The sequence below is a fragment of the Kockovaella imperatae genome, assembly GCF_002102565.1.
Source record: "Kockovaella imperatae strain NRRL Y-17943 chromosome Unknown BD324scaffold_2, whole genome shotgun sequence".
Lineage (NCBI taxonomy): Eukaryota > Fungi > Basidiomycota > Tremellomycetes > Tremellales > Cuniculitremaceae > Kockovaella > Kockovaella imperatae.
In genome coordinates, this window is record NW_019028942.1 from 278,835 (window position 1) to 294,636 (window position 15,802).

A 15,802-nucleotide genomic window follows, 5' to 3' on the forward strand; every position below is an offset into this window, starting at 1 on the left:
CCTCGGGTCAATGACGGCATCCGGAAGGTCGCGAATGATTTTTCGCGAGCAGCTCATTACTCATACATTGTGGCCGGGATTGAGTCTCGAATGATAGTGACAGGTATCTAGAGCTTGTTCTAAAAAGGGCACAGGTGGTCTCATAGCTGTATATACAGACCGGCATGCAGGGTATAGGTCTATATCTCATCTCAAGCTGTGAAAGGCGCGACCAGACCCCCGAGAGTTCACCTCGGCGAGTGCGACGAGAAGAACCAAGATTCTGTGAGAAATCGTCAGCAGACTTTCGATGCTGTTATTACACTCACGTCTCTTGCCTGTCCCTTCATCCTGTTGAACTCGCGCAAGAGGACTAGAAGTCCCGTATAGCCCAGCGACCGGAGAGGTGCCTTGCTGAAGCGAAACGGGTCCCCCTCCTCCGCCTCGTAACGGCTTGGCTATGCGACCATGATTGTAGGTGTTTTGGTTCTTGTTTTGAGCTGCAGAGAAATTGAGCTCGTTTCAAATGTTCGTAAGATGCAGCACTTCACCCTCCAATAGCTTTTCCCTGAACGCCTGAATATGAGCCTCATACTTTTGATTCTTCGCTACGACCTTGTTTTCAGCGGCAGTGAGCAAGGTTTCGAGGTTTTGAATGCGGTCGTTACGAGCGAGTAGTTTACGCTCTGCAATAGCAGTCTCCTTTTTCAGAGCAGTGTTCTGTTCGACAAGCTAAAGTGATGGGTCAGCTCTGTCACGCCTCGCGGTACGAGCACCCCACCTGCTTCTGCACATCGTTTAAGGCATCCAAGTTGTGTTCCAGGAATTCAAGTTTTCGTTGCTGGGACTTTGAGTTGGCCGATCGAGCAATGACTTTGTATTGCTCTTTGACCTCGTCCAATTGCATCTCTAGCTCAACAACCTGAAAAACGTCAGCATAACCATGTGGTCGCTAACCCACCTTCTCGCATCGGTTCTGCAAATCTTTCATCAAGCTCTTCTTGACGATGTCGAACTCTGAGAATTGAATTTCGTAGTTCTTTCGTATCCGCTCAAATTCACGTGTCGAGCTCGCAAATGATTCTCCTCCTTCCACACTGGACGAGGCGGCCGACAGAGCGCGCTGCAATGTGAAATGTCCGAGATTGGGGAATAACAAAAGGGGTAAGGCGAGGAAGCAAGTGGACGAAGATATGTTTAAAGAGAAAAGAAAAAGGTGTCAGATAATGACAAAAAAAGAAGACACAGAAAATGAGGGCAAGGAAAGAAAAGAAACAGACAAACCCTGGTCAGCCCGAGATTCCGATCCGCGATATCCAGGTAGGGCATCGGCTCACATTGAGCTCCTCGTTCGACAATTTGTAGCTTTCGATAGTATTTTGCAATCGCCTCATCTCGGCGGAACGATTCTCCAGGTGCTCGCTCAAAGAGGCCACCTCGTTGCGAAGCATCTCTTCTTGAGCGTGGTATCGAGCTTCGAATTGGGCCTGCAAGCAGGGTTGAGCAACGAGCAGTCTCTTACCTAACCCACCTTGATATCCGCTACCGCCACAGACTGACTTGAAGCAGTCTTGTCTGAGAACACATCAACGAACATGCCAATCGGAAAGCGCTTCGCCCACCTAGAAGCTCCTCGTATGCCTGATCCCGCTTCGCCAACATCTTTTCGACCTCTGCCCGCCTCTTGCCTTGCACATCGACCTCCTCTTGACTCATTCTCAGTCGCTCCTTGAGGTCTCGAACCAAGTCCTGGTTCTCCGCTAGATGAGTTTTGATCAACTCCTTGGCCTGTGCAGATAATTGAGGTGACGCGTTTTCCTTGTTGGTTTCGAGGTCTTTGAGGACGTGTCTCAGCTTTTCTCCGGCCGAGTCCAGGGATGCTCCACCCTGCAATTGGTGTCAGCGAAGTTAAGGGAAAGATGGAGGACTGACCATGTCGATCTTGCTCATCATATCGTTGAGCATCTCTTGTTTTCGCTTCTCCTTCTCTTCCTCCTTCTCGCGGCTGTGTGACTTCTTCATCTCCTCGACCTTTGCTCGTTGCTCCTCAATATCTTTCTGCAACTCTGCCACCTTCTCTTTATAGCTATCCAAGGTGATAGTGGCGTCCTTGGCATCCGCTTCAAGGCGAGCAGCACTGATACGAAGCTCGCTAAGCTCTGAGGACATGCTCTTATTCTCCTACGGAGTCATCAGCTTGTATTCGGTCTCGGTCTGGACAAGAGCAGGCGCACTTTTGAGGCACTACCCTCCTGCTCTTTGAGGTAAGCGATCTCGTCTCGCAAATCAGCGATTGCCTTTTCTTGATTGGACAGGGCAGATTCCTGATGGAGTGTCAGCCAAGATTTGCAACCTATTATCCACCACCCCACCTTTTCGGCGAGTTGATCACTGAGCTCATTCTCCCGTCTGAAGAACTCTTCTCGCTCGTCCTTGTCCATGCTTCCCACACTATAGCTCGGTGTATCAGGTCGGCCATCCATAAGAGAAGGCAGTAAGCCACCAGGTGTGCCGGCACGACTCGGCGTCCCACTTCCCGGTGTGACAGGAGATGGACTCATTGTCGCTTTCCTAGCTGCCAGTGTAGATCCGGACGTGCTCTTGAAACCCTCGGAGATTGACGGTGTCCACTTATCTTGATCGACCGAGCCACCCGATCTCCACGTCTTGACTTCCTCTTCCAATGCCGCAGCGTGCTCGCGGACGGCGGCCAGCTCAGCAACGGTCCGTTTGAGCAAGGCTTTGAGCTCTGCAGGGGACATCTCGACGTTGACATGAGCCTTGTTCTTGATCGATTTGGCCCGAGTGCCGAAACGCAGCGTCGACAGAGTCTCTGGCTCGTTAAAGCTGGCCGGTGAACAATTAATGATCAGAGTAGTCCGGCTGTTGCCTCCGAGCGATTCTGTATCCTTGTCAGCTTACAGTGTACAATTACCAGCTCACCTTGAAGCAATCTTGTGAGCTTGGAATCTCGATATGGCACATGAGAGGACTGACGATCGTCAGTGATGAAGTTCAATTTTAGGTACCTTTCCGTCGGTCAGAGCATTGATGACCATTCCTAATGCCGACAAGCTTTTGTTGATTTTCTTTGCTTCTTCCAATGTTTGACCTGTAGCACCAGTTTTGCCGACCTGAGGAGAGCATCAGAAAGCTGCATACAGCTCGACCCGGATTTGCACACCTTTTCAGATCCCGCGAGATCGACAAGATATAAATTTCCGCTCTTTTGACTCCCCGACTCAGTGTTCCGCTGGTGAATGCCAATGACAAAGATGGAATGTGAACGAGAAGATTCAGCATTCATATCTGAGCGCGATGTCAGCTTCACACCAGAATGACACCGCGGCTCACTGGTTGAAGACGTCGCTCGACTTGCTCCTCCGGCCTTGAGGACTTTGTAGACCTCTGACTCTGATCCCACATACACTTCAGTCAAGTTCTTCACGTAAACTCCTCGTTGCTTGTCCTCATGTATGGACAGATTGTCGTTTTGAGCTTTGAAAACATCAGGATTTAAATTCCGAAAGAGACGCTCACGAGCCAGCAAATCCTTGATCCGCTCCATGTAGATCTCCATATAGCTGACTTTCACGGTGTACTCGATCGTAACGTCTGCGGACATGATTGAAGCGAAGATTTGTTCAACGATTCGAGGGATGAGACCTCGCATCTCTTGGCTTTCGATGTCCGCTCCCTGGAGACGTGATCAGTGGAGCTGGAGGGCCATTGATCCTACCATCATAGCTGAGGGACCATTCAGCAAGCTGACCTGTTAAATATTCGCTTGACTCACTGAAAGACTTTCCACTACCAGTTTGGCCGTAACAAAAGAGCGTCCCATTGAAGCCGGTCATCACATCTGCGAACATTCATCAGTTGGACTTTGAGTGAGCCTGGAGAGCGACATACCCTCAACGATCCCCTTCACTCCCCACTCAAATATCTCTATCTGTCTCGTGTCCTGTTTGAACACTCTATCAAATGTGAAACCTGCGAGCACGTCAATCAGGCATCGCTTAGAATATCACTCAATCAGACCAACCATCTTTCTCGGGACCCGCTTTGAGAGGGTCAGCCAGCTTCAACCGGGCCTGACGCCATATTCCTCACCTAGACTCGAGGCGTTCGGATTTCTCAAAGCTACCGTTGTACATTGTTCGTCGATATCGACGCAATCCTCCGATCCCGCTTCAATCTCCATACGATTGAAGGGTCGGAATCTGAAAGGTAGGCTTAGTCGTGCATGCATAGATGCGGATGGAGGCAAACTCACCGGCACACCACCTATCACATCATGAGTGAGCTCTACATTCTCGATGTAACATGGATCACTCACCTTGATATTGTTCGACATCTCGACTCGACCCCGATCTGGTGAGGTATGCTATGGGCGGCGACACCCTTTTTACCCCTGGCCTCGGTATCCAGAAGTCCCGAGATGCTTCTAAACGCCTGTCCCTCAAGGAGATGTCAAGTCTCAAAAGTTGTCGATCGTCACTGATGTGGTTGTTGATACCAAAACCTTGCAGTTCATCAAAAGACCTGAGTCAATGTCTCTCTTGTCGTTGCTGAATTAGATGAAAGAGTGGACTGAAACAATGGCAGAAACCTTGAAACGCGATCAGACGCGCGCGTGGACGGAGATTGGATCAGATCTCCGCGTCATCGAAAAGTTAGCAGCAGACTGCGATCGCATCTCAGAGACTCCGGAGTGTGATTATATCCATACATACTGAAGATGTCCTTAGGTTCCAAGATCTTCCTTGGCGGGTCACTCTTAGGATCTGTTGCTGTTGTATGGGGTGTCCATGCGCTGCAAAAGCGTGAGCAAGATGTGGGTGAATGATGGTCGACGAGTCTTTTGGCTGACGGATTTTCTTTCCAGACAATGTATCAAGGAGTCATTAAGGACGACATACGGGTTCGAAACAAGGCGACGGCAGCTGCAGCGGCTAAGCTTCAGGCAGCCGCCGAGGGAGCGATTCGTATACCTCCTCTAGCACCACTAAACACACCTGGCGCACCGACACAGCGGCCTTACGATCCTACCATTTCGTCCTCCTCATCTTCTTCATCGTCTTCCACCTTTCGCCCGATACGGCGCTTTGACGAGGATGATGACCGGCCCTTGATGGGTGTAGGTATAGCTCAGCCTCCACCATCGGTCGATGAGGACTGCGCGACGTGTGTTATCTCCCCTCCGCCTCAATTGGTCGAATCGCAGTCAAAAGAGACGAGGCAGAAGGAAAGAGAAGAGCGTTTAGCAGAATATGAAGCGCAGAAGAAGCTGGCTGGGAGACTGCAAAGAGAACAGGGTCTACACGATGAGCCAGAGAGTGGAAGACTGGTGTAGAGGCCTTCAATCGACGACTGCATTGCCTGGTCACCGATCCGCACTACAACATATAATGATGTACACAATTCATGTGATGTCCGCGCATCCTCACTTGTCTCGCCCATCTGAAGAAACCGACGCCTCTCGCCTGAAGACCAGGTATACCGACGCTGTCCAGGTGTAGGACAAATCTCTGTTGCCCTGTCCCGTTTTGGCGTCAAAGTTCTCTGCAAATCCGTTCTCTTCGCAGAGACTGATAAATCTGCTTCGGATTGTATCCGCCAATTTGTTGGCTCTTGCAAGCCGGACGCCGGATTCGAGCAGCATTGTCGACGGCGCCCAAACTGGTCCTCGCCAATATCCATCAGGCTCGTATAGTGTAGACTCAGGATGTTCAGTTGCCAGACCCCACCTGGTCAGATGACCCTCTATCCCTCGCACCAGGCTTTGAACGATTTCGGAGGGCAGGTATGAGGCCGCAACTACGGGCATGAAGCTGAGCAGACTGGTCGAGGTCCACGTCTCCCCATTGTAAGCGTCTTTAAACGCGAATGCCTCAGCTTTCCCATCCCATAATTCATTGACCAAAGCGTTGAGCGTCGTCTGCTTCAATTTGGCCCAGGAGTGAGCTTGTTCCTCATGTCCCAGGACCTCGGCGAGCTTGGCCAGGAAATCGGCCTGAATGACCAAGAAGGCCGCTAGATCAGGAGACACTGTGACGGTCTGTCGATCGAAACAAGTTGCATTGTCCCATCCGCTGTCGTTGCCATGAACGTAGTAAGGTAGCTTTGAGATTGACGTCCTTCGCCGTTTGAACCAGAAATCGGTGTTGGTACAGATGTTGTCGTATATCATCGGCAGATTGTCTTGACCCAAAAGGGTGAAATCTGGCTCACTGAGGGGATCTTTCGACCCTTGCAGTTCCATGAGCTTGAACATCGTCCATCCGTAGATAGGTGGCTTGGTATAGTCGTACAAAACCTCGTTGCGCATGATTGAATCCGGTAGCCTGCCCTCTGGTGTGATGTGATCGAACGGTAGGAAGACTTGGCCAAGGGCTCTAGCCATAGAGGCGGAAGCCAATGCCAGGCCATTGATACAATTATCCCATGACCAGATCTGCGATCGGATCAGTATAGAGGTTCGATTGCTATGCCTACCTTGTTCATCCACAATTTTGACATGAGCACAGTCTCCGATTTCAGGAACCCGGCCGGTCGGATAGTCGATGTCCACTCGACGTAGGAGGCGAGCATGTCCGCAGGTGTCGTCTGTTCCAGGCCCCAGGGGCTTAGCTCAGTGGCATATTCTCTGAAATTGGCTGCCATGGTTTCGACCGAAGATTCGAACGGCTCACTCGCATCAAGCCCGGCGTCTAAGGGAAGTGGGTCGCTCCTCTCTGTCTCTTTCTCGACGATCAGCATTTCCCAGTGCGGATGCCCGTTTGTCCTGGTAATTGAGAGACGACGACTATTGTCCTTGAATGTGCTGTTGTAAGGAGCACCATTGAACAACTCTGCCTTGCCGGAGACAACGATGAAGTTCAGAGCGACATTAGGCAAGCAAGTGTATTCGATAACCTCTCTGGCTTCTTCGTCATTAGGGGGTACACGATGGAGCCAGTTTCGCCAGTGATCTACATCCAGCTTTCCTTCGGTATCGAAAGACATGTCTACCGTGCCTCTGACTCTGATTGTTCGGTAATTTACAAAAGTAGCCTCGGCCATCGTGTTTTCCTCGTATGACCAAGTGAAGAGGCTCGGTGTGGCCGCGAGATCGACGCCAGACGGAGTCGTCGGGAATCCTGTAGGTGGCAGAGGTAGCGATTGACTGACCAGCGGCCGAAGTGAGAACAAGGGGAGTCCAAAGCCATAGTTGTGAGAGATCAGATAGGCATCTTGACCTGGCGTGAGTTCACCACCATCTCCGGCCCGAGTCGCCAGGCAGAGGTACGCGCCACGGTACGACCATGGGATGATGCTCGGGTCGACTGGGACTTGGAACACGCTCTCGTGAGTTGTGATGCCTTCGCTCATCATGACTGAGGTTGCACAAGTCGGAAAGCGATCATGTCTGCTTCTGTACCCCCTTGAATGTCTGATCCGAACATAGACATTCGCAAACCCGATATCGGAACCTGCCCGAGAGGACACCGGCGACATCTCGGTCATTTGCAATATCGCCGAGATCTCGGCGATCAGTCCAGCAGCATCATCGTGATCTGACCGTCTGCCTCTCAGTCGGAGCAACAGTCATGATGAGATATGCATGGGTGACTGCCCGTCCTTTGGGTGGCGAAGAGTGGCAGATGTCCGCATAGGATCGCTAGGCGAGACATTGTGAATCAGACCTCAGTGATGCGCTGCATTTCGGAAGTCTCAGATGACCTGTGGGACACCGGCAGCCTAACTGACTGACTCCTCATAATTTCCGCCATCGGGTTGTTCGGTCTTGCAAAACATAGAGATTGATCGCGGAGTTTTTTTCCCCCTATCATCACATGTCCCAGGCGGTCACGTTGCCTCCGTGACGTTGCTCGAACTCGAAGCCGACTTGTTGCTTCTCGTCCGGCTCATCCGATCATGTCAAATGCTGCTCAAGCTGATAGCGAGGAAATTAAGAGAAGTATGTTGTTGTCAAGAGGCTCGGCGTGATGGCCGAAAAAAGAAAAGGCTGACCTGTGTTGTTCGCCGTGCATACAGTTCCAGCATGCGTGAGCATTGGTGATCGAACCTTGGTTTGAGGAAGCTAACGATCGGAAAAAATGGTCTCAGGACGAATGTCGACACCACAAGATCAAGTGCATAGATAAAGATAAACCACCATGTAAACGGTGTCGAGCGTTTGGCATCTCATGCACGTTCGGGGCTAAATCCCGTATGGTTCCGTCCGCAAGGACGTCGGTAGACCATGGAGCAGACGTATCGGATCCAAGGTGAGCCCAGTCTTCTTTCGCTCCAGTGACAATTCGCTCACAGCTACCTAGTCGACTGTCCAGCCTGGAGAACCAGATGCGAGATGTCCATTCAGCGCTGAGAGATATCACGAGCCTCCTCCGGGCGCCCGGAGCAGTAGCCATGGGGAACCAGCGAATCGGCCCCGATTCTTTTCACCAACAGATGTCTGCGCCGAGATCACTCGACATTCCTGATCGAGATTCCATGGTCCATTTTGAATCGTCCTCTTCAATCTCAAACCTTGATAGAAGAGCGCAATCTGGTCTGAGGGATTCTCGACCTGACATCAGCATCTCACCCGAGGGCTCGACATCTCAACGACACTCGTCGGTCAAACCTTCGTTGTCTCAGGAACGAGGTCCCTCCATTGGATTCAGTCCTCTCGATCCACCATCACGAGCTGAGGACTTCTTGGCTGCTGCTGCAACTACTGCCCCGATGAGTGAGGTTTTGTACGAGGATGAACAGGCCCGTCTGAGGGAAGATACATTACCGGACGAGCAGAGGGGCTCAAGTTCAGACACATCTCAAGCACAGCCAAATGAAAAGTCCCATTTGAGAGGGAGGAAGAGGAAATTTGCCCGAGATCCCCATGAGGACGAACAGGATCCGTTTGGACCAGGAGGAGCTTTCTCCGATGATCCAGACGCTTGGAGCAAAGACCCGATCGATCAGGGACTGTGTACCTTGGAAGAAGGGACTTTATGGTTTCAACGGTATGCTTCGAGGGCTTTCACAGATCACTCATCGTTCAACCAGTTTCTTCAATGGCGCACACAATTACCTGCCTTTGTTCGACCCACAGCACGACACGTTCGAAAGGTGGAGAGAGATACGAGAATCAGATGTTGACTGGCCTTAGACTCCGAAAGAGGTCGCCATTGGCCGTCAGCGTCATACTCATGGTAGGACAAAAGACGAGCGAACGTGGGATGGCCGGTCGTAACATAGCTGACTAGCGACTCTAGCAACTGAAGACTCAAAAGCGGTCCAGATGAGACTGAAGTCGGCCGCGGACAGACTCGGTGAGGTCTGGTCTACGGAGTCTCAGCTGAACCATGGCAGCCTCAATCACCCTCTTTTCACCCGTCTGCTCCATTGAGCTGGTGTCCGCGACCTGTGGGTGTGGCGTAGGATTGCCTTGATCACGCTGAATGATGTCCAGTAATCCTCTCTTGCTGGAGTGATACTGCCTGGAGACTTGGAAGTGAGCCATTGGTCTGTACAGTCACCTGATAATTCCGCAGTGCAAGCCTTGGCCATTGCGTGAGCTGCTCGCGAAGACTGGACTGAGTCTCACAGCGTCGATCTCGGCATACACCGGTGTCTGCCGCGACTGGTAGAGACTGGTATGGGTTCGGGAAAGACTCAAGAGGAGCTGGAGCGGGAGAGACCCTTAGTCGCTGGTGCGCGGGTGTTCATGGGTGTAAGAGCTCCGACTTTCGCTCGTTTGGCAATTTCTGATTTTGTGTGAACAGATCTGCAAGACCATCATAGAGTCTGTCCAACGATCCGCTCCGGAGACAAAGCTGACGGCTTGATCAGGATGTGTTTCAACTACGGACGACCCATACCGTTCCCATTTGAATGGACAATGAAGTCCGCACGGAAGCTGTTAAATCATCCCCTTTCATTAGTGTTCGATAGCCGACTAGTGATGGTCAACGAGGTGTATGCTATGAGGAGTGAGGCAGACGGACCAAAGCACGAGCTGAGCGACTTTCTTCAGTTCCCCTACATGAACCATGGACCCTAAAGCCGACGAGCAAGTCCATGAATGACTCGTCTATAGTGGAAGCCAAGACGAGACTGCAAGAGTGGGCCACGTATTGGCGAGCATACTACGGTGCGTTCGATAGGTTGCCGCAGCGCACAATCGACTGATATTGTTGCAGAGCTTCAGGAAGTGATGCCGGATCATTTCTTGGTTACTGAACTCTTCACAATCGAATGCTATGCAGTGTAAGTCTGTCAGTCAGGGCTAGGTAATTCGGCTGATCCCCGTCTCAGATTGCAGATTAATGCAGCCGTCTTGTACGGCGTGCGGGATAAGGAAGATGTTTTAGCGCTGACCGTTGAGAGACGATCATGGCTAGAAGCTGCGCTTCAAGCAGCTTCTACACTAGTCGCAAGAGTCGCCCGGCGATCTGAGGTCAGTCTAAACGACTCCGCCATCTAGGCCATGCTGACCTCCCGCGTTCAGTTTGAGAAGTTGAAATATGGTGAGCTGGTGACCACACTGGAAGATCTATCTCAAGCTGAAAGTATTGCAGCCAATCGATTTGCTCGTGAATTGTCCCGCCCTTTTAAGTCACTGGACTACTGCTGACATTCGGCAGATCTCGGTCTGGTCACTGTCGCTCGCTACTTGATCCGATTAGCGTGTCTCATGCCAGAAGAGATTGACCTGAGGCGAGCCGCAAAGGACGTCGAGCTAATGGCTGAAAAGCTCGCCACAAGTAGGATGCCATTAGCGGTGCCGGCTGACGAAGACAGTCTCGGATTTCAGACTCGCGGGCTTCCTCCGCAGTATCGTCAATAAAGCTAGAGAGCAATCTCAATTACCTCCTGGTTCTCGGATAGGAACTCCAAGCCGCGATATGAGCTTGCATATGACGCGAGAGTCTGAAGGTGATCATTCTCGGGGCAACGCTCTGGATTCTTCAGGAGACCCAGGTGCCATGTATTATGCCAATCAAGAGGGCATCCCATCTCTTGACGGTCTCAATTGGGCTTTCCTCCAAGCTGATGATCTGTTCTCTTCACAATCTTGGATGGAGACATCGGAAGTGAGTCAGCAACGGAGAAATACCAACTGAGCGTTCAGCAATCGTTGGATCCGAATGTTTGGTCACATTCGTTGCCGTTAGGTGAGCGAGAACCAAGCACATGTAGTGCTGATACGTAGGACCAGAGTTTGCCACTGGATCTCTCCAGGACACGTCAATGCCTGGGAACGGATACTGGGGAGGGGCAGATACCCCGTTCTGGGAAAAATAGACATTACATCGTGCTGGATGCATACGCGGACACTTGGCAGTTCTAGATCTGCTCAGAGTTGGACGAGAGACCGGAAATGGTTGTCCAGATGTCTCGAACCATTTCTTCAGCTCGCTTTTCGATCGCATCATTGCCTCCGTCGAGGTGGCCAAAAATTTTCTCGTTGATTGCAGGGGAGAGCGGGAGAAGATGGGTTTCGTACTGTGAAAGGGTGTCAGCAAGAATTCCCCACATGATCCACAGACTCACTCTCCGCACAAACTCTCTATACCAACCCCATCTGCTTCGCACGCCCCACCAGCCAGATTCACCTCCCTCCAACAGCATCAAGACTCCTTTCAGCCCTTGGCCACCCTCGGAACTCGATGTCCAGGGTAAAAGATCGGATACGAAGTGTCGCATGACAGCCAATAGGACCTTCTCCAGCCTGTCAGATTGGATATCAAGCGATGTCTGCGCATCTCGAGCTTCTTTTGATCGTTCCAACTTGGCTTCTGCGGAAACGTCAGCTCAAATCGGCGACGCAAATTCACCTTCCGGCTCGACATCCTCATTTTCACCCACACCTTCGCCCCTATCCAGCTTTTCTGCCGCTCTCTTCGCTCTTGCCGCCTCGTCCTCCTTGTCTACCATCCTCACTCTGCGTTTGATAGCCATGACGCGGCCAACATGTTTCTCCAAGCACATTCGTAGTATCTCCCACTTTTCTCCGTCTGTCCAGCCGTCACCTCCCTCTCCACTCTCTCCGCCGCCGCCGCCTGCCTCTCTTGAAAATACCCATTCCACTACGTCGAGGCCCTCGAGAATACCATACTGGAGATACTTATCGACAGTGATTAGACGCATCTGACTCGATCGTCTCCAAAATGATGCAACGGCTTCCAGCAATGTCCGACGTGCCGATTGATCGGGTGTCAAATACCGCAGCGTATCCAGATACCGTTCCGTGGCGTTCAAGAAATGGGAGAAAGATCGTGAGCCGAGATGGAGAAGTGTTTCAGCAGCCATGATTCGGATCGATTCAGGAGATGCAGAAGTGATTGAGCCTAGGTGATCGCGTACATCCTGAGGAGATGCTTTTTGACGGTACATTTCCAGCAAGGTGGAGGCTTCCGAGTGCATGGGGTTTTCTGATTGGCGTCAACGGGTGGTTCGCGACTGATCGACTCACCAGGCTGCTCATATTGCCACACGGGGTCAGGTGGATCGTGAGAGATGACGCCAGCACCTTCGACCGTCATGGGCTCAGGCAGAGTCTGCAATATACGGTCGTGGTATGCTAAGCGTACTTCGAGTTCCACGACACGCCGCATAAAGGCTCGTCTCGGGTGAGCAGCGGGCAGTTCCAGTTCGGGAATCCTACGACTCGTCAGCACATTCCTATCTGCTCACCGTTGAGACTCACCATTCCTTCCACATCCACTGAAATCCGAAGTTGCTGAGATGCGTTGCGAACCATTCGGAGATCCGCCTAGCTACTTCAACTTCAAGGCCTTCCGCTCCTAGTAGAGAGAAGACACGTCGGACAGCTCTCCCAACTGGTGGCGCTACGGTGTTTGGGCTGAGTTTGCACAGTTCTGTCAAAACACTGCCATAGTATAGGAGAGGGAAAGGTGATTCGGGCAAGGCCGTCATGGTCTGTAAGATAGTTTGGACGATGAGCGATTCGAGGGACCTTGTCGAAAACGATTGATCGGCTTCTGAAGGCGGGTTGAGTGGTTTGAATGTTTGACGGGTGACGAATTGACGGAGGGAAAGCAGAATCCTCGCGCATTCTTTCCGGTTGACTTCGAAGAGGGTCACGATATCCAATATCAAGCTTCGGAGAGTCCATCCGTCCAACGTCGTAGAGGGATGAACGACCTGTGATAGCTCAGCTCGAGCGCCTTAGAGCCCACTCACGTCTTCCGCGAACAAGACCAAACCGCCTGTGCGCCCCTCTCCATCCTCCATGCTTGGCTCGCCTGCTTCGTACATCTCTGGAGGGATGCTTGCAGCTGCAAGATCGAACAGAGGTGATCGACTACAGCCTTCAGGTAGCTGAATCTCCTCCCAGTATCGAGGTAGGCAATCCGGGGGTTCGTAAGCTCTACTCCGTAGATCCTCAAGGACGGTAGCGAGCTCGCCAAGTGTCTAGGACTTCAGCAAAAACGACGTGAGCAAGCTTACATCTCGGAACGTCTCTTTCTCTTCTCCCTCCGCTAGTATAGGCGCGATGGGATCTATCAGATCAGTATTCACGCTCCTCGAGTTGATGGCGTGTTCAAGTTGGCCCATGATGGTTTCTAACTCTGCCGTGTGATCCTCATTGAGGGCTTTGGCAGACTGCAAGGGAGATCAACGACATCCCAAATGAGTCGACTGACCCTCATGAGACCCTCGCCGAGCGCGCGAATGACACGCTCTGCACGATTTCCACCACCGCCAAATTCATCCAGAACCGTCAGCAGAGAACGGTAGACTTCGAGCAGGGTGGAAGGTGACACCAGGCGAGCAGGAACAAGCAGAGAGAAGAATTGGATCTGGGATATGTGAGATTGGCTCGCTCAGGCATCTTAAACTCACGCAACATCTCATGCTTAGCCATTCTCGCCCTTCGACCCAGGTTCGGAAAGCTTGAGATAAATCCTCGAGAACCTCCCTGCCATATTCTGGTTCGCCGCTCTCGGCTTTGCGCTTCTCTCCGGTGTGATGATCCTCGTCATTGCCATCAGTACGATTATCGATGAACGAGAGATGGGTGAGCAATGAAACGAAATGAGGATGCTTGTGGGGTTCTTGTGACACCCTGGTCGAAGAAATCAACGACGAGGCAAGAGTAGGATCCATCACCATTGCTCACCCGACTCTGAACCCTTCAAAGACTCCCTTTGAACCTTCCCGCCATTGACGTTTGAGTGCTCTTGCCAGACGGGGAGGATCCTCGATCGGATGAAAGTCCTGACCATTTGAGCTTCACTCCGTTGACTGGCACTCACCTCTTCCTCTGCGAACCGAATGATCATCTTCTTCATCCGGTTATAAGAACTCTCTGGAGGAGGTCCTCTCCCGTCTCTATCTCTATCTCGATGGTCTCTCCTGTCCCTTCCGTCACGTCCGTCGCGTCCTCCGCCCCCGCCTCCGTACCCTCTGCCTCTCCCTCCTCGTCCACCGTACCCTCTGCCACCACCACCACCACCACCACCACCTCCCCCTACTCCCCCTCCGTATCCCATGTTCATGCCCATGTTCTGCATTCCAAACCCTGCTCCGCCATTGAAGACAGGCCCACTGTACCCGTTATAGCCATTCTGATAGCTCATTGCGGTGACCAAGTCATGGTACAGTATTACTAAGACGCATCACAAGTTCTCGACACAGACGACGGAAGCAAAATTTCGAAAAGCCTGGTGACCATCCCGGTCTGTCAAGCACCTCCCATCTGTCTGTACTTTGCCAGTCTCATGGGAGCGTCCGAGGTAGCAGCTCAGGGCACATTCGAATGCCTGGAAAGACGGCAAAGGATCTGAAGTGTCAGGTGTGTCATGAGAGTAGCGCCAAGTACAGGTGCCCGGGCTGCCCGACCCGATAGTGAGTCGGCAAGTGCCAAGGGGACTCGCAATGCTGACTCTAGGGATTCAAGCTGCTCTGTCCAGTGCTTCAAGTTGCACAAATGTGAATTCCTCCCCGCTGCTCAGACGCAGATTCCTGAGCTCATATTGAACAGTGAACGCCTGTCAGGCAGACGCCAAGCCAGATGTCGATGCATCGAAGGTCGAAGAAACACTTGTGAAACCGGATCCGGATGGCATTCTGGATGTGGGGGGGATTGCGACCCCGAATGAGGAACCACCTTCCGTTAAGGCTAGAGATGGTCCGCTTAAACCGCTCACAGAGCTCCTCTGGCCGCCTGAACCCGATCCGTCCATCTTCATGGATCCCTTGACGCGGGAAGATCCTAAACCGCTGAGGCATGAAGAGCTACTTCGTATAGGTGAACATCAGCTGAAAGGCAAAGATGCTGATCAACCACTTCAGCTACTTCGTCTTCGCTCCGGTACCTATTGAGCTCGACTCCCTTACCTCGGATCTTGAAGATTCTTGACTCGCTTCCCACCGCATCTGCACGCTCCTCCTGTCTCGCACGATTATTAGGCCTGGACCCCATTTCAATGGCAAAGCCCGATAATCCTATTCTGAATCAGAGGGATTCTCCTCCACCGTTGGAAGATTTACTCAGAGCTGCGATTGGAGAGAACAAGTCAGAGACTGGGTCAGGAGCATGGGCTGATGATGAAGGCTGGTGGCTCGAATGCAAGCGTGGCGAGGGTCCTCGGTCAGATAATGAGAGGATCTGGATAGGTTCTGAAGAGAGACGGGTCATGCGGCTATTCGCCAGTGTGGTATGTCGCGAAATAGACGGAGATAAGGCCGATTCCTCCTCTATGGGCAAAGGGCACCTCGAGTGGGAGGTATGACTGGGGCTAGCCATGTGTCGACATATCCTATCTACCTGTATGTATGCATCTACGTGATCTCATAGGCCCCC

General features: G+C 52.0%; 7 protein-coding genes across 7 annotated transcripts; 4 read left to right on the forward strand and 3 right to left on the reverse strand.

Moving 5' to 3' along the window:
- Positions 1-48: 48 nt before the first annotated feature.
- BD324DRAFT_614517 (putative kinesin) lies at positions 49-4,561 on the reverse strand. The gene is made up of 23 exons (XM_022014606.1): positions 4,319-4,561; positions 4,256-4,266; positions 4,093-4,202; positions 4,025-4,042; positions 3,892-3,972; positions 3,776-3,841; positions 3,719-3,726; positions 3,520-3,676; positions 3,334-3,477; positions 3,164-3,288; positions 3,009-3,113; positions 2,923-2,971; positions 2,352-2,881; positions 2,214-2,303; positions 1,912-2,160; positions 1,602-1,866; positions 1,511-1,554; positions 1,317-1,466; positions 941-1,102; positions 761-901; positions 531-711; positions 309-479; positions 49-262 (listed from the first exon to the last, which is right to left on the reverse strand). Exons 1-23 carry the CDS (start codon positions 4,334-4,336, stop codon positions 228-230), a joined length of 2,910 nt encoding a protein of 969 aa, XP_021873443.1. The 5' UTR covers positions 4,337-4,561; the 3' UTR covers positions 49-227.
- BD324DRAFT_614520 (hypothetical protein) lies at positions 4,022-4,561 on the forward strand. Its single transcript, XM_022014607.1, has 3 exons — positions 4,022-4,202; positions 4,256-4,266; positions 4,319-4,561. The coding sequence occupies exon 3, from the start codon at positions 4,369-4,371 to the stop codon at positions 4,552-4,554; it is 186 nt and encodes a 61-aa protein (XP_021873444.1). The 5' UTR covers positions 4,022-4,202; positions 4,256-4,266; positions 4,319-4,368; the 3' UTR covers positions 4,555-4,561.
- A 159-nt stretch (positions 4,562-4,720) lies between these two features.
- BD324DRAFT_648295 (hypothetical protein) lies at positions 4,721-5,335 on the forward strand (the record flags this gene model as incomplete). The annotated part of the gene is made up of 2 exons (XM_022017818.1): positions 4,721-4,816; positions 4,868-5,335. 2 exons carry the CDS (start codon positions 4,721-4,723, stop codon positions 5,333-5,335), a joined length of 564 nt encoding a protein of 187 aa, XP_021873445.1.
- A 90-nt stretch (positions 5,336-5,425) lies between these two features.
- BD324DRAFT_606950 (Six-hairpin glycosidase-like protein) lies at positions 5,426-7,353 on the reverse strand (the record flags this gene model as incomplete). Its single annotated transcript, XM_022014038.1, has 2 exons — positions 5,426-6,436; positions 6,478-7,353. 2 exons carry the CDS (start codon positions 7,351-7,353, stop codon positions 5,426-5,428), a joined length of 1,887 nt encoding a protein of 628 aa, XP_021873446.1.
- Positions 7,354-7,706: 353 nt separating this feature from the next.
- Positions 7,707-11,282, forward strand: BD324DRAFT_614525 (hypothetical protein). The gene is made up of 21 exons (XM_022014608.1): positions 7,707-7,942; positions 8,020-8,030; positions 8,092-8,252; positions 8,304-8,990; positions 9,034-9,096; positions 9,137-9,201; positions 9,243-9,299; positions 9,340-9,393; positions 9,440-9,481; positions 9,522-9,540; positions 9,577-9,700; positions 9,753-9,772; positions 9,820-9,959; positions 10,004-10,120; positions 10,170-10,236; positions 10,285-10,426; positions 10,478-10,496; positions 10,548-10,562; positions 10,614-11,063; positions 11,102-11,144; positions 11,183-11,282. Exons 1-19 carry the CDS (start codon positions 7,900-7,902, stop codon positions 10,814-10,816), a joined length of 2,049 nt encoding a protein of 682 aa, XP_021873447.1. The 5' UTR covers positions 7,707-7,899; the 3' UTR covers positions 10,817-11,063; positions 11,102-11,144; positions 11,183-11,282.
- Positions 11,205-14,851, reverse strand: BD324DRAFT_225530 (MIF4G like-domain-containing protein). The gene is made up of 11 exons (XM_022012224.1): positions 14,253-14,851; positions 14,117-14,214; positions 13,840-14,062; positions 13,641-13,796; positions 13,444-13,599; positions 13,177-13,407; positions 12,680-13,137; positions 12,446-12,633; positions 11,808-12,404; positions 11,524-11,765; positions 11,205-11,475 (listed from the first exon to the last, which is right to left on the reverse strand). The coding sequence occupies exons 1-11, from the start codon at positions 14,574-14,576 to the stop codon at positions 11,317-11,319; spliced, it is 2,832 nt and encodes a 943-aa protein (XP_021873448.1). The 5' UTR covers positions 14,577-14,851; the 3' UTR covers positions 11,205-11,316.
- Positions 14,704-15,792, forward strand: BD324DRAFT_614531 (hypothetical protein). The gene is made up of 4 exons (XM_022014609.1): positions 14,704-14,844; positions 14,897-14,928; positions 14,981-15,247; positions 15,292-15,792. The coding sequence occupies exons 1-4, from the start codon at positions 14,756-14,758 to the stop codon at positions 15,729-15,731; spliced, it is 828 nt and encodes a 275-aa protein (XP_021873449.1). The 5' UTR covers positions 14,704-14,755; the 3' UTR covers positions 15,732-15,792.
- The last annotated feature ends 10 nt before the right edge of the window (positions 15,793-15,802 follow it).

Excerpts from the sequence above, each read along its gene's own strand:
- BD324DRAFT_614517 (XM_022014606.1), bottom strand. Across the intron at positions 2,972-3,008 it reads ATGCTCTGACCGACGGAAAG|TCCTCTCATGTGCCATATCG; the intron begins GTACCTAAAATT and ends GACGATCGTCAG. Across the intron at positions 712-760 it reads TAAACGATGTGCAGAAGCAG|CTTGTCGAACAGAACACTGC; the intron begins GTGGGGTGCTCG and ends CCATCACTTTAG.
- BD324DRAFT_614520 (XM_022014607.1), top strand. The coding sequence starts at position 4,369 with ATGGGCGGCGACACCCTTTTTACCCCTGGCCTCGGTATCCAGAAGTCC.
- BD324DRAFT_614525 (XM_022014608.1), top strand. The coding sequence starts at position 7,900 with ATGTCAAATGCTGCTCAAGCTGATAGCGAGGAAATTAAGAGAA. Across the intron at positions 9,960-10,003 it reads CGAGGTGTATGCTATGAGGA|TTCCCCTACATGAACCATGG; the intron begins GTGAGGCAGACG and ends GACTTTCTTCAG. Across the intron at positions 10,237-10,284 it reads ACAATCGAATGCTATGCAGT|ATTGCAGATTAATGCAGCCG; the intron begins GTAAGTCTGTCA and ends TCCCCGTCTCAG.
- BD324DRAFT_225530 (XM_022012224.1), bottom strand. The coding sequence starts at position 14,576 with ATGAGCTATCAGAATGGCTATAACGGGTACAGTGGGCCTGTCTTCAAT. Across the intron at positions 14,063-14,116 it reads TTTGAAGGGTTCAGAGTCGG|GGTGTCACAAGAACCCCACA; the intron begins GTGAGCAATGGT and ends TTCTTCGACCAG. Across the intron at positions 13,408-13,443 it reads AGAAAGAGACGTTCCGAGAT|ACACTTGGCGAGCTCGCTAC; the intron begins GTAAGCTTGCTC and ends CTGAAGTCCTAG.
- BD324DRAFT_614531 (XM_022014609.1), top strand. The coding sequence starts at position 14,756 with ATGCCTGGAAAGACGGCAAAGGATCTGAAGTGTCAGGTGTGTCATGAG. Across the intron at positions 14,845-14,896 it reads CCGGGCTGCCCGACCCGATA|CTGCTCTGTCCAGTGCTTCA; the intron begins GTGAGTCGGCAA and ends TAGGGATTCAAG. Across the intron at positions 15,248-15,291 it reads TGAAGAGCTACTTCGTATAG|CTACTTCGTCTTCGCTCCGG; the intron begins GTGAACATCAGC and ends CAACCACTTCAG.